At 42.1% G+C, this 25,979-nt stretch overlaps 1 protein-coding gene and 2 long non-coding RNA genes across 7 annotated transcripts in view; 1 reads left to right on the forward strand and 2 right to left on the reverse strand.

Annotated features, from left to right (window-relative positions):
- SLC24A2 (solute carrier family 24 member 2) overlaps window positions 1-23,891 on the reverse strand; it is a 248,050-nt gene extending 224,159 nt beyond the window's left edge. For both annotated transcript variants that reach the window (XM_082695359.1, XM_082695358.1), the window contains exons 1-2: window positions 23,689-23,891; window positions 20,763-21,847 (exon numbers count right to left, since the gene is read on the reverse strand). In XM_082695359.1, coding sequence (XP_082551485.1) covers window positions 20,763-21,692 — 930 coding nt within the window. In that variant the 5' untranslated portion in view covers window positions 21,693-21,847; window positions 23,689-23,891. The remainder of the gene's footprint in view (window positions 1-20,762; window positions 21,848-23,688) is intronic.
- LOC309846456 overlaps window positions 1-25,979 on the reverse strand; it is a 644,888-nt gene that overhangs the window by 535,474 nt on the left and 83,435 nt on the right. The window lies entirely within an intron of this gene.
- The window catches only part of LOC309846457, a 54,890-nt gene continuing 52,903 nt past the window's right edge, over window positions 23,993-25,979 (forward strand). For 2 of the 3 annotated variants that reach the window (XR_014301949.1, XR_014301950.1), the window contains exon 1: window positions 24,014-24,089. This is a non-coding gene — a long non-coding RNA (uncharacterized lncRNA). Of the gene's footprint in view, window positions 24,090-25,979 lie in introns of all 3 variants that reach the window. The other variant, XR_014301948.1, reaches the window with a different exon arrangement.

Raw genomic sequence — 25,979 nt, forward strand, 5'->3', positions numbered from 1 at the left:
ATCAGGAGCTTAAATATTCTTTGGTGATTCTCTGAAAATACTCAAAGCTTAGCTATTGGTATCCCAACATTTTTGCAGAACTTTTTTGTTTTTGTTTTTAAAGATTTATTTACTTATTTTAGTGTGTGCACGTGTAGGTGGGGGAGGGGCAGAGAGAGGGGGAAAAAGAGAATCTTAAGCCACTCCACCTTGAGTGAGGAGCCTGATGCTTGGCTTGAGTTCACAACCCCAAGATCACAACCTGAGCCAAAACCAAGAGCTGGACACTCTACTGGTTGCACCACACCTCCCAGGAACCCCTGGACAGCTTTTTATATAATGTTGTTATCATGGCTACATTACTTCTTTATTGCTGTCGAACAAATTACCACAAATTCAGAAACTTAAAACACCATCATTTATCACCTTGAAATTTCTCCAGGTCAAAAGTCTGGGTGCGGCATGACTCAGCTTGGGCAATCAGGTTATTACATGACAACGAATTCACCTTTGGGAGGTGCTAAAGATTACAGAAGCATGCCCGAAGCCAGAAGCATTTCAGATTATTCTGGAACTAGAAACCCAGATTGTATCTGATTCTTATTCAGATGAGGTTCTTGACATAAGTAGGTTCACTTTGCTCAGAAAAATACCACATTGCTGTAGTCCTCCCAGCAAATGCTCAGGTTTAGAGAAGATTTTGTGGGGAGAAGTCTCTGGCACCAGAAATGTATAAAACTAGAGCTTAGAATCCATGCTCCAGGCTTCTGCTACAGCCTCTTAACAACAGAAATGCTGACCTCAAAATTCCAGAGTCAATCTCTTCAATTTGCCCACCTACAATTTTACAAACAACAGACTGGCCAAATGATGACAGAGTGTCAGTTCCGTAAAGGCAAGGCTCCATCCGCTTTATCTCTGTATGCAACGTGACCGGCAAGGGGCCTGTCCTGCATTTAGCACACCATGCGTCTGATACATTTGAGAGCTTTAGATGAAACTAAACATAGCAGCAAAATACACGGCTGGATCCTAAAAAATGATCCATCCCGAGAAGACATCACTGGTTCATAAATTCGGTTGCAAAGAAGGATAGAAAAAAATGTAAAGCCATTTCTTTTGTTTCTTTTCCTTCTCCTCTTCCTTCTTCTTCTCACTTTAAGGAATACTCAGTTAAAATGGGAAAAGGTTATTATGTTCTTTGTTGGCAGCGATGTAAAACAGAAATATCCCCTTGATAGTTAAAAAAAAATGGTTTGGGTAGGTGGTGCCTGGGTGGCTCAGTAGGTCAAGCATCTGACTCTTGATTTCAGCTCAGGTCATGAACTCAGGGTTGTCAGATCGTATCCCACTTCAGGCTCTGTGCTGGTCATGAAGCCTGCTTGATATTCTCTCTTTCCTCCCTCTCTGTCTCTTACCACCTCTAAAGAAAAATGGCTTGAGGAAAAGGCCAAGTTCAAACACCCCAGTTAGCCAATGGGATTTCCTAGGCTTTATAAAATCACAAACAACCCGCTGAAGATCTTGAAAATGATCTAGACATACCAACATGGAAACTTAAGAGATTCTACCTCTGAGTCTGTGCTAGCATCATTTCAATGTCAAATAGGAAGAGCCAGTTTATAGAGCATGAAAGAAAATAGCCTATGACCCACCAACAGACACAAAATCCATACTTTTGCCTGAATTAAGTTGGTAAAGAAGACAGACTCAAAAAGGGCCCATGAGTTCCAGTCCCTCTCATCATTTGCTATCCACATGGGTAAGACTTGAGAGAGGAAAGAAACAACCACCAAAAACCTGTTGGCAGCATCTGCACTTCACAACTGGGACCATTTCATATGGAATTCTGACCTTCCCTTATTTGGGCCCATTAGGTCTTTAATTGAAAAAAAAAAAAAAAAAGCCTAAGAGTTATTATTGGGAAAATACATTCTCCTTGTTCAAAAGGAACAAGAGAGCATGGTTTCTTCTGTCAGCCCTTGGAACCAGAAAGTCCTACAGGAGTGATGTACATCTTAAAGGTCATTCTGTGGGGTTGGCTTGTGCCCATGCCCAAGGGGAGGGGAGACCCTTGTGAGGTTTGGTTTATTTTTAATGAGGAAGATGATCCCCTTAAAGAATATGACAATCCAAAACCTCAAGAAAGTTGTTTTACTCCCTACTAATCACTGGTGTCTTACCAGTCAATCCTGTTCACCAGATAAGTTAGACCTAAAGTAGCTCCTCTGGTTCTACAAAGGTAAGATCATCTATTCTCCTTGACGCTGTAGCTTACGTACCTTTCCTCTGAGGCTTCTGGGACTGACTGAAAAACATGCTTACACAGCTCTTTTGTGGCAAGACTGCAACGCAATTAGTAGGCAGCCTATTGATTTTTGCGAAGACACTCCTCTTGCCAAGCAAAGGGAAATAAAGAACAATTAGCTTACTCGGAGATCCTACTGTTTATAAAGAAGATCAAACAGAAGACAATAGGCACCTAGGCTGGGAATACAAAGTGTAGCCCTTCTATTTAGCTTCCAATTCTTATCAGGCCTGCCATATGGTAGCACGTCGGCCTCACTTAAGTACCAGAGGGCCTTGTTCTGAAATTCTGAAATTCCACAACCATATCTGGTTGATCAGTGTAGGTGTCCAACTCACCAACAGATGGTACCCGGCATTTTACCCATGAAACGCTATGATCTCCATAACCATTTCATAATGAGATTGGACCTGATGAGATCAGGGAGCAGATTTTCATTCTGCACAGAGATTCTGCCAGCTTTTCGACAGCAAAGTGACTTTATGGATTAAAAGCCTCTAAAATTATCCCATAAAAACAGAGCTATAAGCAGTGTTCTTCAGCCAGTTCTGAAGAATAAAGTGTTTGCGGGGGGGGGCAGTGTTGTACCCATATGGACACTCTCACTTGAATGATAAACGATTGAACACATAGAAATGGATCACTTAAAATCACTGGTAACTACCCTTTTCAGTAAAAAAATACTCTGGTTGCCCTTGGTTTGGCATCGATCGTTCATTCAATAATTGTTTACTGAGCATTTGTTAATTGCAAGGCACTCTTCTAAGGACTCTCACTTGGGAACAAAATAAATTCTCTGCCCTGATGAAGCTTGTATTTCCCTGACTTCTACATTTCTACTGTAAACCATGTCCTGGGCCTATCTGGGGCCAGGGGGTCAGAAAGCCGCCCGATAGGCCCACTGAACTCCTCAGAAGCTCGCTGCTATATCCTGTTGTCCATCATCATCATCATCATCAACAGTCTTTTAAGATAAGATGGGTAAGTGTTTATCATTCTGCTTCTTGGCTTCCCAAGGAGCACAGATTTCTGTAGTCAATGTGAGCCACACAACTTGATTTTATTGAATGTTGCTGTGATCAACAGATTTTATTACTCATCGAAGCATTTTTCAATCAGATTTCGGAAATCCGTTGCTCCCTACTATGCTGAGAAAAGAGACACAAAGAGAGACCTTGCACGAGTCTCGGAACATGACGGCCCGTTCGCTGCAGCCTTGTAGTTCCTCGGCGAACCCCTTACTTAGTGCTGCTCATCCCAAGCAACCTGTCTGCCTGGCCCAGGTCCTCCCCGCCTTCCCCACTCAAGGAGGTGCAGCTCCCGTCACTCTCCCCTCTTCGCTTCACTGAATCTTCCCGCTTGCCTGTGTCATACCCGTGACTACCCCCATGGGCTTCTGCCCACTTGAAAGACATCTCCTGGCCCTACATCTTCCCCCAGCTTGTCCCCTGTCTGTCTCTTCGCCTGCGCACGAATCTCTAATTCCCATGCTCCCATTTCCCAGACCCACTCCACCAAAACTGGTCTCGGAGAGTCACCAAGGACCTCGTCACGGTGAGGCCGATCTCATTCTCTGTCCCTGTCCTGCTTGGTCACTGCCTGACTTAATCACTCTGTTGTCTTGAGATGCCTTCTGCCCTGGACTTCTGCATTCCGCAGCTGCCTCTTCTGCAGGTCCTCTGCTCCCTCCTCTACCTTTCCCTCCCATCTCCATGCTGGAAACCTCAGGACGCAGGCCTATGGCCTCTTCTCTTCATCTACGCGCACTCGCTGGGGATTTTATTCAGTCCCCTGGCTTTCCGTACTACCTGGAGTCTCAGGATTTCTGAACTTGTATCACTCATCTGAATTCCAGAGGCGCCTATAACTGCCTACTGGACACCACCATTCTAATGTGAAACTTAACTATTTAGGTTTCAAAATTGCAACTGAACATGGAACCCCTATCTTCCACCTGAACCTGCTCCTGGAGTCTTCCGCTTCTCCGTTAATGGCAATTCTATTCTTCCTGTTACTCGGGCCCCAAACCTTGGCATCATCTCCCTTCCTTCCTTCCTTCCTTCCTTCCTTCCTTCCTTCCTTCCTTCCTCTCTCTCTTTCCTTCCTTCCTTCTTCCCTTCCTTTCCTCCTTTTTTCTTCCTTCCTTCCTTTCTTTCTGTCATGCCCTGTCTATGACCCACCAGCAAATGCTGCTGGCTCTACCTTCAAGATATGTCCAGAATTTGGGCCACTTCTCAGTGCCTCTGTTGTCAACAGCCTGGCCAGGCCACCACTATCCCCCACCTGGACCATGGCACCATTCACACGAACATGTAGGTCACTGAGCTCCCACCATAAAATAAAGATTTTATTTATTTATTTGACAGAGAAAGAGAGTGAGAAAGGGAACACAAGCAGGGGGAGAGAGAGAAAGCAGGCTTCCCTCTGAGCAGGGAGGCTGATGTGGGGCTTGATCCCAGGACCCTGGGATCATGACCTTAACCGAAGGCAGCCGCTTAACAACTGAGCCACACAGGCACCCAGCCTTTTAAAATCTGCTTAAGGATAGTGAATAGGCCAGCGGCAGACCTGTGTCCATGCACACAGAGCTCTACCCGTCTCCTGCCCCAGAGAGACTACATTGGTCACTTCTAATTTCTTTCTGGGCTGGGAAGCCAGGCAACCTAAACTATTTGAGTTTTGTCTATGGGAAAACATATCGACAGAATCTTAAAAAAAAGGCTTATGGGGTTCTTGTATGATTAAGAGCCTAAAACTTAGAACTTTGGACTTCTGGTATCTATTTGGCTCTCCAAAGTCCTCTTGGCCCTGGATCTTGGTTCTGTTCTGAAACTCTGGACACAGGACTTCCAGAAAAACAGAAGCTTATGAGATTACAATCATATACAAATACAGACTGCTAGAGAGTGGTTTATGATTCTCCTAAGATGACTTCACGAATGTTATTTTGGGATATTCACCTTAGAGTGGTCCTTTCCATAAAGATAATGTATGTGAACCTTACACGAAAAGGTGCTTGAAATCCTTCTGGTCTTATGTCCTGGTAGGCTCATGTAGTGCCTGCCACTGTCTCTCTGTGTCTGCAATCCCGCTTGCCTGTGGGCTCAGACGGTGACCCATTCCTATGACCTTGTCAATTACTGCACTATCCCATGAGACAAGGGAAAGCCGTCTGCCCCCGTTACTTGATGTAAAGAACTGGGGACAGAGAGACACATTTGTAACTCATGAAATGTTGGAACATTTAATGGGGTAGTAAGAAAACAAAAATATTTTAAAATATTTGCACAGAAACCAAAACTGTTTCTTCATAAACTCCAAGAATCAAACTGAAGGTTTTGGAAGGGAGCGGGTTGGGGAGATGGATGACCTGGTGGTGGGTAGGAATGAGAGCACGGACTTCAGGGAGCACTGGGTGCTACATGCAAACAATGAATCATGGAGCACTACATAAAAAACTAACGATGTACTGTATGGTGACTAACATAACATTTAAAAAAAAAATAAGAGAACTGCCATTCAGTGAATAAGTCAAATTTTTGAACAAGTATTTTTGCCCCTGGACTTGTGAGGTTAAGGGTAAGAAGTGCAAAGAGCAGCTCACAGCACATCACAAAATATTGCATATTATTTCTGTAAAGATGGCTAGGAAAAAAAAACCTTTAATCCAACTCTAGGACTTTAAGAATCTTAATACGAGGCCCCATGCTGATAAGATTCTCAAAAAGAATCAATGACAGAAGGGTCATTGAATTCAAAAAGAATTCAATGACAGAAGGGTCTTCCAGTGATCCACATTTGCAAGAAACTGAACTGAAATGGTGTATGGTACTCTAGGCTCTGTTTGACTACAAATAAATAATAGAAATCCTGAGCGGGGGCTGCTGAGAGCACACCTCGGCTGTGGCCTGAGCAGATATACCAAGAAGGTGCTGAATGTCACGGACATCACAGGGCATCTGGGGGGCTTGTCTCCCAGAGCCCCAGTGAAGTGAGAGAGAGTTGGATTCATTTTCAGCACAGTTTATGATTATCCACCAGTGAAGCATGTGGTGTTACTTCCCAGGGCATTCCAATTCTTCCTCCTAAAGCACAACAGTATCTTGCCTGTCCTATTTATTTTCCGTGAGTGTGTATGACTTGTAGAGCACAAACATGCCAAAACATATGCTTCCCGAGCCTGTCCTCCCCTCTCACCTTCGCTTAGCTTTCAAGGTCAGAGCTATTTGTAGCTATGCACTTAATTGGACTTAAAATAAAAGGCAGCCGAGAACAGCAGATTTGTAATGGTCTTTCAAAATAAGCATCGGGAGAGCAGCCTGGCCCCTCTGAACTTACATAAATAAACCAGCCTCTTATTCACAGCCACACAACTCCCTCCGCCGTGCCACCAGTCACTGTGCGGCTAAAGCAAGCTAGAAGCAAGAGAGAAGATGGTTCCTAAGCCCCTTGGAAACTGCTGGAGCTTTGAAACTGTTGTGTATTTTTGTACCACGATTGCATGGTATAAGCGTGATTGCTTGGAGAAGGTCTCTTTACTCTCAGAGCGAGCTCATTAATCAGGTTCATCCAATCACTGCTTATGGGAGACAATGATGGAGTAGATCATTACCATATTGTCATTATTTACTGTATGCTGCGCCATACACTTAAAAAATTCTGTTTAAGATAGAGGCAAATGTTCCTAGAGCCTGGAGTAGGAAGGTTTATACTGGGGGGAGAGGGGGTAAATGGACAGGACTGGCCCACAACCAAAATACAGAAAGCTAAGCGCCAAGGTCCAGATGGGAAAATGGGCAAGGCTCTCATCTGGAAATGAAGGCCAGTGGCCCAGCGGCTTTCCTGACCAGGACTTCTGGGTAAGACGCAGGGAAGGGGATCTGATGACAAGAAACTCTCTTAGATAATAGAGAAGAATGAGGAGTAGGTAAGGAGGGGTAATGTCGCCAGCAGACCACAAATACCCAGGGACCAAAGTTCAAGTAAATTCACACGTTCCCACAATCTCCATAATCAGGAAGCCCTGGACCCCACAAAAACCTGAATCCTTTTCCAGTCCTTAACTTCAAGGGGATCGATCTTTTCTCAAGACCAGCTCATCTTAGGGTTGGACCCAAGGGACCCAAATCACTCATCTAGAGTATCTAGAAGTATGCCTAGAACAACTTGGAGACTCTAGGGTCCCCAGTCTAGGAGCTGCCTCCTCTATGGAGTGCATTCCTTAACAGCCCACACAACAGGAGAAAATATTTGCAAATCATATATATGGTAAGGGACTTGTATCCAGAATATATGAAGAACTCTTAAACTCAACAATAAGGCAAATAACCTGATTCTTAAAGGGGTAAAATATTTGAATAAACATTTCTCCAGGGAAGATATACAAATGGCCGATAAGCTCATGAAAAGATGTTCAACAATGATGACATGTTCAAGGATGATGACATCCTTCAGGGAAATCCAGATCAAAATCACAATAAGTACCATTTCACATCCACTGGAATGAGTATAATCAAAAAGACCTAGTAACAAATGCTGGCAGAGAGAAACTGGAATATACATTGCTGGTAGGCATTCAAACTGCTGTGGCCACTTGGGAAAACAGGTTAGCAGTTCCTGAAAATATTAAACATAGAGTGAACATATGACCCATCGATTTCACTCCTAAGTTTAGACCAAAGAGAACTGAAAACATACATCCACACAAAACTTGTACACAAATGTCCAATGCAACATGATTCATGATGGCCCCCAACATGGAAAGAATCTCAGTGATCATAAACTGAGGAATGGATAAGCAAAATGTGGTCCAGCTGTGTAGGGGAATATTTGGCCTTTAAAAGGTGACAGCATGGATTAACCTCAAAAACATTACGCTAAGTAAAAGAACTCAGACACAAAAGGCCACGTATCATGTGATTCCATTTCTATGGAATGTCCAGAACAGACAAATCTATAGCAACAGAAAGTAGACTGGTGGCTTCTAGGGCCTGTGGGGAGAGAGGAAAGGAAGAACCACTACTAATAGGCATAGAGTTTCCTTTTTGGGGTGATGAAAATGTTCTAAAATTAGATAGTGGTGCTGGTTTTACAATTCTGTGAATATACTAAGGACCACTGAATTGTACACTTAGGGTAAATCCTGTGGGAAATTATAATTCTATATAACAAATATGTATAAATTATATAATAATTATATAATAAATTATATAATAATATATAAATATTTTTCTTTATAATAACAGAATATAGAATACAATATTCTGTAACATAATATAGAATAGAATATTCTGGAGTGATTGGACTTTTAGAACGGGGTGCCCTTACCCATCCTGATACCCATACTTGCAACCTGAAGGGACTGGGGAATTTCTAATGACCTATTTCTTAAGATGGAAAATGGTTGTTTGCCACTTGACTTTAGTACATAAGCCACTCACGTTATGATTTTTTTCCAGACCCACACTTTTCACCACAAACACTCATCACCACCATTCCCAACCTCTCAAAGGGTTGCCCTTTGCACTTTCACCTAGGAGCCTGGGAACAAACACTGCAAATGGGATTGGTTAGTCCCTGAGTCAAGGGCGGTGACTGAATCCAAGGCAGAAAACACAGATGCTGACAAACCAACATAAGGAAGAGCCATGACCGGATGGAGACATGACAAGCTAAGATTAAATATTGATGGTGCACATAAGAAAAGAGTAAATGCATTTCCAGGGCGTGACAGGAGGGCACAGGAGAATTTCACAGCTGAGTGAGGTTCAGTGTCATAGAGAGGGAAACTGCTTCTCTCTTCATCCTCTGCAAGAACAGAGGGAAAGCAGGTTCAAGTCCGGACACTGAGGATTGAGCTATTAGTTGGGGATTAGTTGGGGCAACTGTCCCTTCAGATGGCTGCGTGGGAGGCATGGCAGCAAAGTCCTGAAATGACAGGAGGAAAACGCCCTGGTGAGCTGCGGGTTGGGGGTAGAGACACGGGACTTAGGGACAGGGGCTGGTAGCACAGGGAAGGGACTGACAGGACAAGAGGTCAGGAGTAGGGCATCTTTGGAGAGGCAGGTGGGACCCCACTCTGCTGAGCACTTTTCCTGCACAGCTGCAGCAAAATTCACAGCCTTTCTATGAAGAAAATTCTATTATTTTTCTGCATTTATGGATAAGCCAAGGTAAGTCCAGAGAGGCTGAGTCTCTTGCCCAGGATTGTACAGCGAGGATGGTCTCACTCTCTCCCAGGCTTAAATAATAATTCCATCGTGTAAAACCTTCACTGTCGTACTGAGTCTCCGAAAACAAAGTCCCAGGTTTCTGAAACACACCCACGCTCAGGGTCTACCACAGGCCTAAAATAATAGAAGTGGTTCGACGTGTATTTAATTGCTATCCGGAGGCCTGGAAAAACGAAACCAAGCCAGTCGACTCGAGAGGTTGGAGCAACAGATGAGCAGATTTAAGTGGGAGGAAGAGGGCTGCTGAAGGCGAAACCTTTGTTTCTACCAGCTGCCTGCTTGCTCAGTTCAACACCCATCCAACAGTAAGAGAGAAAGGGACTGACAGTGCACCGGAAACTTGGCCCTGTCCAGGAAGGTCTGCGGACGGGTAAGGCAGCTCTCGTTACCCCTCCGAGGGAACTAAGCTGCTCCAGTAGGGTTCCTTAATTGGAAAAGCCCATGGAAGGAGGCAACTTCGGGGCTTCATTACCTGATCACCTCTTCTATTGGCCAGTTCATAATGACAGGCATATACTTGTTTCTTTCCCGTTAGTCAAAAAGCACATGGGGGACGCCTGGGTGGCTCAGTTGCTTAAGTATCTGTCTTGGGCTCAGGTTGTGCTCCCAGGGGACCCCATATTAGGCTTGCTCTCCCTCTCCCTCTGCCCACACCTCACCAACTCCTTTGCACTCTCTCTCTCAAATGGATAAATAACATCTTTTTTCAAAAATAATGGAGAAGCACAGAGTTATCAGAGCTGGTGGGGACCTAGGAGATATACTGGCCTTTTTATTGTCAAAGAGGAGAGATGTTTGTGGCCGAAGTGCCTGGACCAGGGTTAGACCACCACTCTGTGGGAAAGGTTCCTGCCAGTGCAGATTCTGAGTGTATCCTTTAAAGCTGTAAGCATGTAGCGTGACATTACTACGGCCTCGTGCCCGGACCCTTTCCAAACCCACCAGTTTTTACCAGCATGAGAACCACGTCTGCATCATTTGGCTTACAAATCCAGCCTTTGAAAAAAAAAAAAAAAAAAAAAAAAGGAAACCAACCTAATTGAAATGCAGCTTTGGTATTCTCGCCAAGTTTCTGCTTTCCTCTGATTTCATCTCCCTGTTTCATGCACATTTCTTTTCCACCTGATGACAAGCTCCCTGGGAAACAAGGATGAGTCGAGGCTCAGGGAGCATATCATGCTTTGATCTGCCCCTTCCTTCACCTGCAATCAGTCTATGTCAAAGCCAGAGAGCAAGACATAGCTTGGCGGATGGTGGCGTTTTAGGACGCTGTAGAAATCTGTGGGGGGAAGTGACCTAACTGAACGTGGACACAGTGAGTGTTGGGGGAGGAAGCCGAGATGACACGTGGATCTGACTAAATGCCTGAAACGGTCCCAATCATGAACATCAGCATGCCTTTGTGTACACATAAGGGTCCCCATAGATCCACGGTCTGAGACTCTAAACAGCCAATTATAAAGAGAAGTTTTTGAGGGTATGAGGCAAAGCCACCACCAGCCCAAAGGGCACTTTGGCTGAATGAAGAAGAGGCACCCCTTCCTCTGGGCAGCCACGGTTCCAAACCAAAGCACACAGCTTATCCAGAAGATTGATGTCTTACTTTCTGTCCCTATTCATCCTCTTGGTCAGAAAGATGCCCTTGTGCAGTGAACTAGTACAGAATTTCAGGGCAACCCTGCGAAGAGGAAGAGGAGAAAAAGGAAATTTCTTAACATGATATTATTTTTTAAAACTCAGGTGACAACTGATCGGTGGGTCAAGGAGTTAGAGGGTTGCAATTGGTTTTTTGATAACATGGGAAGTTTAAGCAATAAAAAGTGCATCACACTTAGATTTTATTTTTGTATGTGTATGTAAACATGATCCTATGTCTGTGTGCATGCACACATTGTGCAACATGATGGGTTAGAATGGAAATGGATTTCTACTGGAGGTCATGGTAAAAAATATCTGAAAGTCACTAACTGAACAGAGCCTAATACGAAATGTGAATCGAATTTGGGGGTTTGCGCTTGTCTTTATCGCCAGCTGTCCAGTGAGAAGCACTAGGAGAAGAGCAGGCATTTAGGAGTCAGACCCAAGTTCAAATGCAGGCTAATACCACTCAGTTGGTACCTCAGGCAATCCCTTATGTTTCCTGACTCTGAGGTTCCTGATATGCAGGTGGAGATGATCTCTATTGGAGGGTTGCTGGAGTAAGGACCTGGTATGAAGCACATGACCAGTTTTGAGACCTCTCTTTTCTCTTGACTGTGGAGAGACAAGCATCCCAGGGATGCACATGGAGCTGCCAAGGTGAGTCTTCCCAGCTAAAAGCCACAAATGCTGAGCAGGTCCAGAATCTTGCTGTAAACTTTAAATGACTTTCTCCCAAGCGATTTGTTCTCTTGTCTGGAACCAATACCTCCCACCATATGCCCAAGGCAAAATTATTGCTTGGCAAAGCCAGTAAGTCATTTGCGTGAAAATAGCACAGGTAAGCCAATTCAGAAACAGAGTTTGGTGGCATGGGTATGGTTAGGGTCTGGCCTTCTGTTTTAAGTAAATGTATTAGGTTATTAGTACTCCACGTAGGATACACTAGAGCTTCCAAGGACAGAAATGCAAGCTGGAAGCAACATTTTAGGTCATCCGGGTCAAGCCTCCCATTTTCCAGATGAGATAACAGGGGTCTTAGGTGGAACAGGCTCCCCCGAAGGTCACATGGCCAGACCCTGAGAACCTCATCTCCCAACTCCTGAGTCATAAGGCCTTCTTCAAAATAATTCATCCTTTAAAACAAAAAACACAAAAATCTCCTGGCTTCATATGAGTGTGGAAATCATAGACAGGGATGAAAGCTAATGTTTGTGATTCTCAACATATACTTGTAAGAGATCTTCGAATCATCACAAAAACTCTAAAAATGACACAAAGGATATACAGCAAACTGGCAACCTATTAAAAATTAATTCTCAATAAACATGTTTTTCCATATGCAACCTCTCAAAGAAATGCAAATTAAAACAACGAAATGCTATTTTCACTGTGAAAACATAAATACATTAAAAATGATAATAGTCAACACTACCAAGTATGTTGCAATGTAGCAGAACCTTTAAAATGCTCATAAACTTTGATCCAGAATTTCTGTTTTTCTGTAATCAGAATGTGTGTGTATGTAAGGCTCTTTGTTGTACCACTTTTTATAGTAGTGATATATTTGCAACATTTTATAATATGAAAAGGACTTTCTTTTTTACAATAATACTAAACAAGGAATTATATTTAATGATATGAGAAAATACTCATAAATAGTCAAGTTAAACAAAAAAAAAAATTAAATGTGGGGACTTGGGTGGTTCAGTTAGTTAAGCATCTGCCTCCAGCTCAGTTCACAATTCCTGGGATTGAGCCCTAACTTGGGCTCCCAGTAAGTGGGGAGTCTGTTTCTCCCTCTGCCCTTCCCCATGCGTGTGCATGTTCTCTCTCTCGCATTCTCAAATAAATGAAATCTTAAAAAACTGAAATGTTAAAAACTCAGGTTTAAAGTTATGCAAGTCCAATATGATTCCAATTTATCTAAATACTTAGATACATAGGTGAATATACGTGTGTGTATGTGCATGTGGGAAGAGTCTGGAAGAATACATGCAAACATGCAGAATTATTTTTGGATGGTACAGTGGAGAGATTATGGGTTATTTTTAAATCTCTTTTATATATTTTGATGTGTTTTTAAAATCCTGTACAATGAATATATTACTTTCATATCTGGTAAAAATATTATTTAAATGGCAAATTTAAATGATCTCAGGGTCCTGGGATCAAGCCCTACATCAGGATCTCTGCTAAGCAGGGAGCCTGCTTCCCCCTCTCTCCCTGCCTGCCTCTCTGCCTACTTGTGATGACTCTCTCACTCTCTGTCAAATAAATAAATAAAACCTTAAAAAAAAAAAAAGGCAAATTTAAAGTGGTCCCAAATAACCTGGTTAGAATTGCCTGTTAGATTTTACTCCAAATTTGCCATTGGTAGGATTTTTGTTGATGAGAAGCTTTATTGTGGTGGTTAGCTGCATGAAACTACTCTGAGAGTACTCAGTTAAAATTTCATATCAGTATCTCTTGTTATATGCATTATCTTCTGAAAAACCCATAGTCTGAAACATGTATTTCTGGCAATATAATAGACCAAATATTCGGAAAAACAATTCTCAGTAGATCATACCCCAAAATGTTGGATATAATGTTTTTTAAGTTATCTAACTATGTTAGTGAGGAGTCAGGGGTTTCTTAGAATTTCTTCCACCAAGTAAGCACAAATCCTTTAAAAATTTCTATCACTGGCTCACTCACATGGGTTTGGAGTCTGAGTTCACACTGCATGGGTGGAAAAAGTCAAACATCTAGGTTAGAATGATGCCAGGCTGGTTGTGTTACCAGTCACCTGCCTAAGAACAAATATATTCCTATTCAGAAGAACACACTTAAAACCCAGGCCTCAATGACTTCCCATGAATAAAGTTCCAACGGATAGGAATTCAGTTTTTTGTTTTTTAAATCACTACATATGTAAGAAAGCAACACTACATGATGGAGAATCAGCAAAACAGCAGCACTAGATCTGCAAGAACATTGTCACTAAGAATATTGATTATGAAATATAAATGAATTTAACATTTCTAAATAAATAAAAGAAGTCAACACATGATTAAGGAATAAGAAACAATGAAAGTCAACCCAACAAATATGAAAGAGCCACAAAAAAACTTCTAGAAATGAAAAATATAATAATGTTAGAAACTTAATGGATGAGTTCTAGAGCAGAGTAGACAAAATTGAAGAGAAAATTAGAAACTAGGAGGCCGACATAAAGAAAGGAGCAGAATGAGGGACAGAGACAGAAAAAAAGGAGCAGTTACAAGATGTGGTAGACGGGTTGAGATGGGATATCTGTTTAATCGGAATTCTACAAGACCGTAGGAAGAATGAGGTAGAGCTGAAACTGGTAGAATGCACTAATCTCCAAATTCAGGAAGTCTAGTGAATCACAAGTTGGGGATAAATAAATGAGAAACAATACCTGACATGGCATAACAAAAACAGTAGCCACCAGAAAAAAGGAGAAAAACCTTAACTGTAGTCAAAGAGAAAAGACAGATTTCTTGCAAAGGACCAACATTTATACTGACAGCGTTTTTGTTTTTTTTTTTCCCAACCTCAAAAATTGAAGCCAGAGACAGTGGAATATAATTTTCCAAGTCAAATGAGAAAGTAATTTTCTACCCACACTGTCTTTCAGGATTAAAAGCGAAATTCATCTCTAAGAAAATACAAACAGGAGCACCTACTAAGAATAGATTCTTGCTAAAGGAACTTATGAAAAATGTAAGTCAGTAGAAGAAAAAAGGTCTAAAATGGAGAAAAGAGTGAGGAGGGGGAAAGCTGGTAAAAATGGCTAACTCTAAAATCACCGATGGTATGACGACAACATCTAGTTTGTAGGGTTAAAAAAGTGAAGTTATACATCAATAAAGCTGTTACAAAACATGAAGGCAGAACTTAAATCATGGACTTTGGGTCATATACAGCAGGGGAGCAGTGATAGGGTTAAAATGTCCTAAGGTGCTTGGGTTATTTGACAGGAGTGTAATTAACCTATACTATGTTAACTATACATATTAAAATTTATAGGCCAACACTAAAAGAATAGAAATAGAGTGTATAAATCCCACACTATTAAAGGAAAAAGAAATTTAAAGAAAATAATTCAATGCCCCTCCTTCTCCAAAAAAAAGGAAGAAAAAATTAGAAAGAAACAGAAAGATCAGAATGAACAGAAAGTAAAAAGTAGCATAATAGAAAGAATCCAAATGTAACAGTAATGTAAATAAACAAAACTTTCCAGTTAAAAGATAATGATTGTCAACCTGAATTAAGCAAAATGTAGCTATATTCTGCCTACTTGGGAGTTATTTAAAACAAAAGAAGTTTGAAAATAAAAGAATGAGAAAATGAAACCATCTACACTGAAGATGTACTTGCCTCCCCAACAGCCAAAGAAGAGTTCAACATAGGAATCCCATTCCTTATTAAAGTTAAAACACAAATGTTCTGGTTCTGCCAGAAAGAGAGACAGGCAGAGAGAAGAGTAAAGAAAAGGGAAGCGAGGAATGGGGGGTGGGGAGATGGACAAAGCCAGAAGGGCAGAAGGGAGGGAAATGGTGGTGAATCCTCGCTCTCAAGAGTGCCAGGATTCACAAAGTTTAGGTCTTCTCTTACTGGAGAAATCAGGGAAGCAAGGATGAAAAGCCAAATGTAATCTGACTTCTGTGTATGAAAATCTGCTGGGCTTTCTGGGTCTGGTGAAATGCCCGTTCACTCTCCAAATCACCTGCAATAACCAAAGCGTTTGCTTTTAGTGTAAGTAGAAGGAAAGGAAGCAAGGAAAAGAGTGCCATGCTGTATTCCTAGATAAATATACTACATTCTCAGACATCTAGTCAGTTAAGATTTTTCTAAAAGATTTTATTTATTTATTTGAGAGAGAGAGACAGTGGGAGAGAGCATGAGAGGGGAGAAGGTCAGAGGGAGAAGCAGACTCACCACAGAGCTGGGAGCCTGATGTGGGACTCGATCCCAGGACTCTGGGATCATGACCTGAGCCCAAGGCAGTTGCTTAACTAACTGAGCCACCCAGACGCTCCCAGGTAAGAATTTTAATGCCTAAATTTTCTTTCTTGTGACAAGGACAGAGATTTCCAAATCTGCTAAGTAATACTATACATTTATTTATTATAAAGATAATCTTACCTTACCTTCCTTGAAGTTTGTACATGAAGTTCCTAATTCATTTACTAGGAAAGGAAACAAAAGGTTGAATATCTAGAATCTGCCATACCATAAGCAACCGTGGACCTACACACTTGGATTGATAAGATTATTTGTGGTGTAGCACCTTATAAGAGTGACTCCATTTTGTGAGGAATATTTATAGTATTGTTCCAGTTTTGTTTTTCTCATGAACATTAATAACAATCTGAACCACAAAAACTCTATTTACAAACAACTTTTCAGGAATATACAAACTGAATAAAGCAAAGCACACCTAAACTACTAACTAGCCTACCCTTCCACGATCCAGCTTTAAGCGCCTTTATTTAGACTGTCCCCTTCATTAGAACTGGGCTGACTTGCTGTCAGATTATAATACCAAATCTCAGAAGAAGTTAAATACCATGGACAGCTGCTTTCTAGGCCAATGACGGCCTAGCACAGCAACAGATCAAGGGACCAGAAGCACCGTAAAATGTTCTGGATGTTCTGAGATTCTGCAGCTTCACATCCTGCGGGATTCCGAGTTATTCCTGACCAATTTGGAGAGGTTTTTAGAAGAGAGGCCCAATCATTTATAAATAAGAATACCTTAAAACAAAAATCTCTGCTCAGCATTGGTATTTCTCAATCCCGGTTCACGGTTTACTTATTTCAAGCAAAAGTCTACACAATAAAATTTCAGGAAAATAAATGCATTTGGAGGTTTCCTTAGAGTTTATAATACCTGGCCTGCATGTATTCACTCTATGTGAATGAGGGCTTATAAATATCATACTGTGACAAACAGTCTCTGCCCCAAAGGGAGACAATGACCTGCTTTACTCAGTGATTCACTGGCATGAATTCCAGTTTTTTAAAAAATGTGAGATTCTTGAATTTAAAAGAATGTATTTTAGTGGTGCCTGGGAGGCTCAGTCGGTTGAGCGTCGGACTCTTGTTTTCAGCTTAGGTCATGGTCTCAGGGTCGTGGGATGGAGCCCCACAGCAGGTTCCATGCTCAGCAGGGAGTCTGCTTGAGATTCTCTCTTTCCCTCTCCTCTGCCCCTCCCCCCACTCACATTCACGTTCTCTCTCTCTCAACTAAATAAATAAATCTTAAAAAAATAATTTATCTTGACTCACTTTTAAGAACAGATTATAAAAGGAAAAGAACTAACATTTATTGAACAACCCACATGTGCCAAGGACTATGTTAGGTGCTTAGCATTCATTTCTTCATTTAATAATTTTCCTAGCTCCATGAAGTAGGCAGTATTCTTTTCTTTCTTTCTTTTTTTTTTTTTTTTTTGGCATTATTACTTTCATGTCCAAATTAGGGAACTGAGGCTCAAAGAGTTTATATAACTTCTGAGATCACCCGGCTGATTAGAGACTGAGGTCAAAACCCCTTTTTACCGTGAGTCAGTGTCCCAGATCTATTTACCCTGTCATGACCCCACACAACTTTTCAAAAAGGATATTCTTATCACTAAAAGAAATAATAGTAATAACAAATAAAAACCACACACAGGGTGTAAAAATTAAATGAGATGAGAAACTATTACTGTAACTATGAAGAAATATGCCAGTTCCTAATTGCCCCATGACATAGATCCTCAATAATGGAACCAAATTAGAGTTTTCAACTTGCCTCTGAAGCAAATAGTTTCCAAAACAGTTCACTGCCAAGAGCGCAGCAGAGCTGATGATTTTTTAGCAAGAACCGCTGATGATATATGTAAGATCATCTAAAATATGTTTCCTCTAGTTTCTCAAACTCTCATGCTCCATAGTTGTACAAAGACAACCACAAAAAACATGCTATTTTGCTTCCTAAATTCTTCTACAGCTCATTCCTCTCCATGAAGACTTCACTGAGAGCTGCATTTGGGTTAGGGTCTCTTAGCTGTATGGTTTGATGATATCAGAAGCACTGACTTCTGTAGGGTGGTGGGATATGTCTTCAGAAATCAACTCTACAGATTAGAGAACTAGATGGCTACACTCAAAGACTCATCCCTCTTTGGGACAGCTTATGTTCAGTGTTTGGGCAGCAAAACCTCCATGAGATTCTGAAATCAAGCATATGATAAAGACTAACAGCTGAAACAAATTTTTTTTTTTCTAACAACACTTCAAAATGAAATTGGCAAGGTGAAATTTCCTAAAGGAAATCTCCTATCATTATGCACTGCTCCCCCTAAGAAATGTATTCTAGCATTTTTGAGGAACACCAAACAAGACATAGCTATGTTTTAAAAAATTCTATTCTCATGATAATTTATAGCTCAATGTAGTTATTGAATGCCAAAGAAATAATAACAATTAAAAGGAATAAATTAAAGCTACTTAGTGCTAATAAGGTAAATACTATAGTCAACATAGTTTGGGGGAAAAATTAAAAAACAGGAGAAATAGACATGAATCCAATCTACTTCCTTTTTAAACTAGATAAACCCAGAATTTCTAAATTTAAAAACTGTACAATATTAAGCATATCACTGAATTATGGATTTGCATAACAACTGCTAAGGATTGTCAGCCTAAGCTGCTGACTTTCAAGTACAAAAATGACATAAGAGTCACCTACTGTATAGGTAAAGATCCTGCCAGAGCTCCTTTAATGCATGGTTTATAATTGATTAAATATTTCCTGTAAACTGTATTTAAAAACTTATTTCCAATGTGCAGAACCAGCTCCTCCTCAAATCAGAATATAAAATCCCCCTGCATTCTAAATATACCTTTGGATTGCTCTGTAAATTCCTTTATCAATTATCTAAATATACCTTTGGATTGCTCTGTAAATTCCTTTATAACTGTTGTCAGTATAACCTTCAGCAGAACCTGTGATTTACTGAGGTTCCACTGTTGTGAAACAAAACAAAAATATACTGAGCTCTCGAAAAGACTTTTTACCCTTGATGTGTATTTGTAAGATGACAAATTGTTTCCTTTACTCTAAACAAATATGCCCTTCCCTTGGCAATTATTAAGTACTCTAATTGAAATAAACACAAAGATTATTAATGTGAACTTCTCAAACTAGCAATCAGGCTTGAGGGATCATCCATTTGGTTACAAAATTAGAGCAGGAAGAGGGGTCCTATGATGCCCATAAGGATATATATTCGGTTCTAACATCTGAATGCTTACTTGCCATGTCTACTGCTAAATAACTTTTTGGTTTTTTTTTTTTTTTTTTTTTTTTTTGCTACAGTTTCTAACAAACAACCATATGCTGAGTGAAATGTCAGAAAAAATATAGTAGAAAACATTTTTCTTTTACACATAATAAATAGTATTATTGGCATTTTGGTTTTTTGGGTTTTTTGTTTGTTTGTTTTTGTTTTTTGCTTCCATGTCATGGTTGCTACAAAAATGATGGGTGGTCATCCAATCTGAACATAAAGGAATTATGCTAAGTTAATATCTTTTTTTTTTTTATAAAATATCTCACCCTCCACTCAACATCTGTTTTTTGCATACATGAGATTTCCCCCAGATGCTCGTATGAAAAATCTGCATATGTATTTTGGTTTTCTGTTTAAAATCACATTCAGAGACAACATTCCAATGTTAGGATATAAATCAGAACTTCATTATATACTTAACCCAAGATTTTTTGGTGTTGTTTATCCATTATTTTTAAAAATTGGTTTACCTTTTTGCAGAGCAATCATTCGCAGCCCTATACCAATGTGCTCACCATCTAAAGTGGAAGGATGGCCACTCTTATCATGAAAACTCCCTCAAATTCTACTGTAAAATTATTTTGCATCATATTTATCACGGCATGCAAAGTGGGCCATCAAGCCATAGAGGCAGACAGCAGGGCTTGGCAATGACTCCCTCTCATGGATCTCCATCAGCTCCTCGTCAAGCGGTCTGAAGATCATTGCGTGGATTAAGAAAAATGGCTGTGACCATTTCCAATGACCAGTCCTTTTGGGACCTGCTGCTCACTTAAAGGTACAGCTCTGATGACACAAGCAAACTTTCTTCCTTAAACGTCTTTAAAAAGAGGGTTCTTGATCATTGTCACACACCTACTTAAAAAAATAAAAAACCTGCAACTTGCTGAGTTACACACACACACACACACACACACACACACACACACACACTCCTGTGAAAATTAAATTGCTGACAAAATCATTATGCCTACTTCCAGAAGCAAATAACTGTTGAGTCCACTCTGGGATACTTACGTAACCTGTACTCATCAATGCTTGACTCGGAAGCCAGGAGCTTGGGAATTCAGGAGACATCCACCAGAATATCCCCAAATTATGTTTCCCACTGCCCCGTCAGTCTGACTATCACAGAACTGCAGAAAGCAATGTGTTACCCACGTTAGCCCCGAACCCCATCCCATTAAGAAAGTGGTAGATCCCAAATACATAATCATTCAGAACATTAAATAAACAATGACCACCACCAACCTTCGCTTGGGCCTCTGGAGCTGTCACCTTGACGACTTTATTGCGGTTTATCATTTGCTTCACCCATCTTTCTACTTGGACGTTGAATTTCATGAAAACCACATAGCCAAAGTAAGCTGTCAAAAGAAGCAAGCTTTCCCACCACATGATAACATTATCCAGGAAAAATATGATCAGCATGATCAAGTCAACGATGTAGAAGGACACATCCCGAAAGAGCGGCCACCATGTCAGGTTTAAGATTTCTCTAGAAAACAGAGCACACATGCCAATCACAAAGAGGATATTGAACACCGCTGAGCCCACGATTGTGCCTATGCCAACATTGCTGTGAGCAATAAATACCCCTATGAGAGATGTGAAAAGTTCAGGGGCAGAGCCCCCTGCAGCCATAAAGGTGGCTCCGGCCACATCATCAGATATGCCCAATTTCTCAGTGATGACAGTCAAAGAGGGAACAAAGAACTCATCACAGACAATGGCTAAGGCTATGAACATGTAGATCATTCCAATGACATGCAGAATGATGGCGCCTCTTCTTCGTTCCTCGAGGGAAAAGATGTCTCTTGGGTAGTCTCCTTGGGCATGATCTGTAGCATTCTCAGATGTGTCTTCCTGAGAAAGAGGGGGCTGTGGAGTATAATCCAGGATCTCATCATTGAAATCTAAGAGAGTTCTCTGACGGTAACCGTGTATGGCGCTAGAGCCACTTGCCCCCACCACCTCTTCTGTGCTCCGGGTCTCCGTCTCAGAAAAGGCACTGATTGAAAATGAGACAGTGCTAATGGCGACTAGGCCCATGAGAAGGCCCAAGATTCGAATTAACTTCAGTTTTTTCCTGACATTATAATGTCTCCTGCAGCCAGAGAGTGACTTCTCCAAACACCATTTCTCCAGGAAAGGGATGGCAGTGCTTTGGTGCAGTTCCATCGTTGGTCTTCTGGTGGATGTGGTGGTCTTCCGATGGTAGACTCAACCAGATGGCTCTCTCATACTTCTCTTCACTTTACAGTCAACAGTGCTTGTGGGGCCCTTCCACAATCAGGGGTTCTTATGTTTCATGGGAAATATTTTCGACATTTATGCTTAAAGAAAAATTAAAACAACGATAAGTAAATGACAAAATCATAAGTCTTTTCCACAAAAAGAATTTCGCGGGTATGATAAAGTCCCATCCTGGGTTTGACCTTGGGTAAGTTAGTTCACTTCACTGTGCCTCTGTTTCCCCATCCCAGAAATAAGAACAATTATAGCATCTGCCACCAAGGACTGCTTTGAAGAGGAAACATTTAGAATAAGATGTGGCACCTAGTAAGCACTTATAGCAATCATGTATTTATATACTCAAACATATTGGTAAGCCCCATGTCCATTAGACTATGTAGAAGTGTGTGTTAAATATATATAAAAAAAACTTGCAGATGAAAATCTATCAGTTTATCCCACCTTTAATCATGTAACAAATAACTGCCCAGTGATAAAAGATACCACTTCTTTTAGAACTACCTAAGTATTTGACAACCAATAATTACTCATTGCGTTTTCTTTCAACCCAATTATATAATTCCAGTTAAAGGCACAATTTTCTGATTTAAACTGTCATTTGAAAGCACTGAGTGCCGGAGGAGTCAGCACTCTTTTTCTATACACATAAAGATCTCAGCGTCTTATTTTTCATGAAAAGCTTCTCCTATGTCTGATGCAGGAAAATAGTCCTTTAAAAAATGTAAGTTTACAAAAGAATGTTCTGGTGACATGGACCGTCTTCCCTAAACATCCAGATATTGTTTTCAGCTAAAGCTTGTTTTTAAAAACAACCTTTAGTCATATGTAAATTAGACAGCATAGTAAATCAAACAACTCCTAACAAGTAGGTTATTTCTGGAGACTCAATGTGTATTTCGTAGACAATAAGCAAGCTGCAGCAACACCTCTGTCCACAACATCTGACAAAAAGAGCCCCGACACCGACTCTTCTAGTAGGCTAGAATTTCAAGCAGTTTTCATTCTCTATCCCACAGAGATAGGTAAAACTAGATAGTGGATATTCTGAAGGCTCCTATTTAAATTTTTCTTTAAAAACACGGTTGTTGTTTTTTACATTAACGATTTCATTTTAGAGGCTCGCAGAGATCATCTCAGGTGTAAAATAAGCTAATTAAACACACGCCAGTTAAACACCGAGATTAGCTGGAGCTCAGGTTTGCAGAGCAGAGCAAGAACACAAGTCAAACCAGGCTAAGATGCTGCTACCCATCAGAGATTCTCGGCTGGCTGCAGATGTCGACGCTTAGCACCAAAGATTAAGCGACTCACAGCGCTCCGGGGATTGTCACAATGCCTGGCCAGGGCTACAGGCAGGGACAGATTCAACTCCCAGGGCGCAGGGTCAGCTCCATGGAGCCTGCTCCCCATGCAAACCCGCCGCTTCGCTCCAGGGGAGCTGCCCCTGCTGGAGAAGTGCACCCCCAGACTCGCCCCAACTTTGCTTTGTGAGGTCCCAAACTTTCCCTGGTGGGTTAATAGGAAAATAAAACTAAAGGACAGACGCCCCACTAGCAAGCGAAGACGCAGCTTGGGAAGGCGCTTGGCCCGCATCTCCCTGAATCGTTTATGGGTGGTTTGGGGAAGGGGAGCTTTCCTCCCGGGCATCTACTCCGACGGCAGGCCCTGCCCCGCCGCGCCCCCCACCTCGGAGACGGAAGCCAGGGCGGTCGGGGTAGAAGAAGCTGGGGGCTCCAAACCGCGTCCCTGAGCGGAGAGAGTTAACTAACTCCTTGCCGGGGCCTGGGGTACCCACGTCCACCACGGAGCCACCTGTGAGGCTGTGGTGCAGCGGCGGGATGCGCGCCACAGGCTCCGGGGACAACGACCGCTGCGGCCACCAAGCCTGGAGGCTGGCGGGGACTCGGCCGCCCGCACTTACCGGGATCCGCCAGGAGGACGCGCACGCGGCGGGGCCCGAGCGCGGCCCTCCACTCGGGTCCGCCGCTTTCTCTGGCCCTCCGCCTCCCTGCTCCGAGGCCCGGTCTCGGGCTCCGGCTGTCGCCCGCCGCCGCTCTGGCCGGCCGGGGCTGGGCTCGGGAGGAGACTGAGCCGCCGCCAGCCCCGCGCGCCGCCTCCGGTGCTGCCCGGCCTCCGCCGGCCCCTCCCTCTCGTCTCTGCGCTGGGAGCGTGGCCGCAGCGTGCTCAGCTCCCGCGCCCTCTGCTCCACGCCTCCTGGGCGCAGAGGCTACGCCGGCAGCCGTCTCTTAGGAGATTTCTCCGCAGTGGGGACGGGGGTCAGGATTTGCAGGCGAGCAAGGACAGAGAGGAGAAATCATACAGGTCGGTGACGCGCCTGATTCCCAAAGCCTGAAAGTGCTGCCAACTTTGGGGTTTAGCTGTGTTGGGCCCCTCCTCTCCCAATTATCTGCAAAAAGTGACAGCAGTCACATATTTCTTTAGGAGGCTGTGTAATGTGTAATGGTGGAAGAGACGTTCTGTGAAAAGGCATAAAGGCCTGCAGGGCTGTGTGTTCCGGCCCAGGGGTCTTGAAATCTCAGGTTTGGAAGGTAGGGAGATGGAAAGCATGGAAAGATCTTGAATCTTGCAGGCTGACCTTTCATTTAATGGGTGAGGAAACTGAGCCCTAAGACATGGTGTCATTTTGAGTCACAGGGCTCAAATGTTGGCTTCTGGACTCCCAGCCCAGTGCTCTTTCTTGCCCTGTTTGGAAAGCAAGATTTCCTGGACCACAAGAAATTGAGTCCGTCTTTTGGGGGACTAGAGAAAAGAATCTGGCCTAAAGAGGGGAAGAAGATGAGACACACAGGTTACCTTCAGAAGCCATTTTTAGCCAGCCCTGTGGCCAAGACCAAAACTGTCCAGAGGTACCCACCAGGAAAATCTTTGGGGCTTTCAGCTCCCTGTTTTCCACTCTCTTCACCCTCTACCCTCCTATTTTTTTTTTATCTTAGAGAGGGTTTCATGTCTTCCTGGGGCTGGGGGAATGTCCTAATTCATGTCCAGAAAACTCCTTACCTCTGATTTTGAGGAAAACTCTATACTCAGATTTCTAATACTTTTTCTTGATAAATCAAGAGAAGCCTTGGAGGGGCGCCTGGGTGGCTCAGTGGGTTAAGCCACTGCCTTCGGCTGGGGTCATGATCTCAGGGTCCTGGGATCGAGTCCCGCATCGGACTCTCTGCTCAGTGGGGAGCCTGCTTCCCTCTCTCTCTCTCTGCCTGCCTCTCCGTCTACTTGTGATTTCTCTCTGTCAAATAAATAAATAAAATCTTTAAAAAAAAAATTCTTAAGAGAAGCCTTGGAAAGGAACAAATCCCCTTTTCTCCCATCAAGACCAGGCATTTAAGACTACTGTCTTATTAAGGACTTAGGTGTTATTTTGGAAGTCACAGACTGAACATTTTTAATCTTTACTTTTTATTTTGGAAATTTCAGACATATTTAAATGTAAGAGAATAGTGTAAGGAAACTCCAGGGGGGCAGTTATCAACCCATGGCCAATCTTGTTTCATCTATACCTCTTTTTCCTATGCCATCATTTTATTTTTTATTTATTTGTATTTATTTATTTTTTAAAAAGATTTTATTTACTTATTTGACAGAGAGAGATCACAAGTAGACAGAGAGGCAGGCAGAGAGAGAGAGGGGGAAGCAGGCTCCCTGCTCAGCAGAGAGCCCGATGCCAGACTCCATCCCAATGAGACCATGACCTGGGCTGAAGGCAGAGGCTTACCCCACTGAGCTACCCAGGCACCCCATTCCTTTGCCATCATTTTAAAGCAAATCCCAGACATTTTGTCAATAAATATTTACAGAAAACAGGGTAGCTACCAATCACTACCAGGGTTGTGATTGGTAAGAATCAGAGCTAAAAGGACCTAAGAATCAGTTAAAATAGGTTCCCACCAGGCAAGGATGGGTCATTCATAATAATTGTAATTATTTCAGACACATCCAATATGATTATATCTGTAAGTTCCCAATAATTCTAAAGCAACTTAGTTGATTGGTCACTGTTGAGGATTAAAAGGGAATGAATGTATTGTTTTGAAGCTCTTAAAAAAAAAAAACAAAACCATGCATTTATTTTGCCTTTTCTAAATACAAAACGGATTTCAGGGTAACCAATTAGGCTATACTTTTACTCTGCCTTTGTCTTTATTTTCCTGGCCCCAAAATCCTAATATTTTCTGATGCACTGGATGTCTC

Source organism: Mustela nivalis, assembly GCF_964662115.1.
Source record: "Mustela nivalis genome assembly, chromosome: 13".
In the NCBI taxonomy this organism is placed as follows: Eukaryota; Metazoa; Chordata; class Mammalia; order Carnivora; family Mustelidae; genus Mustela; species Mustela nivalis.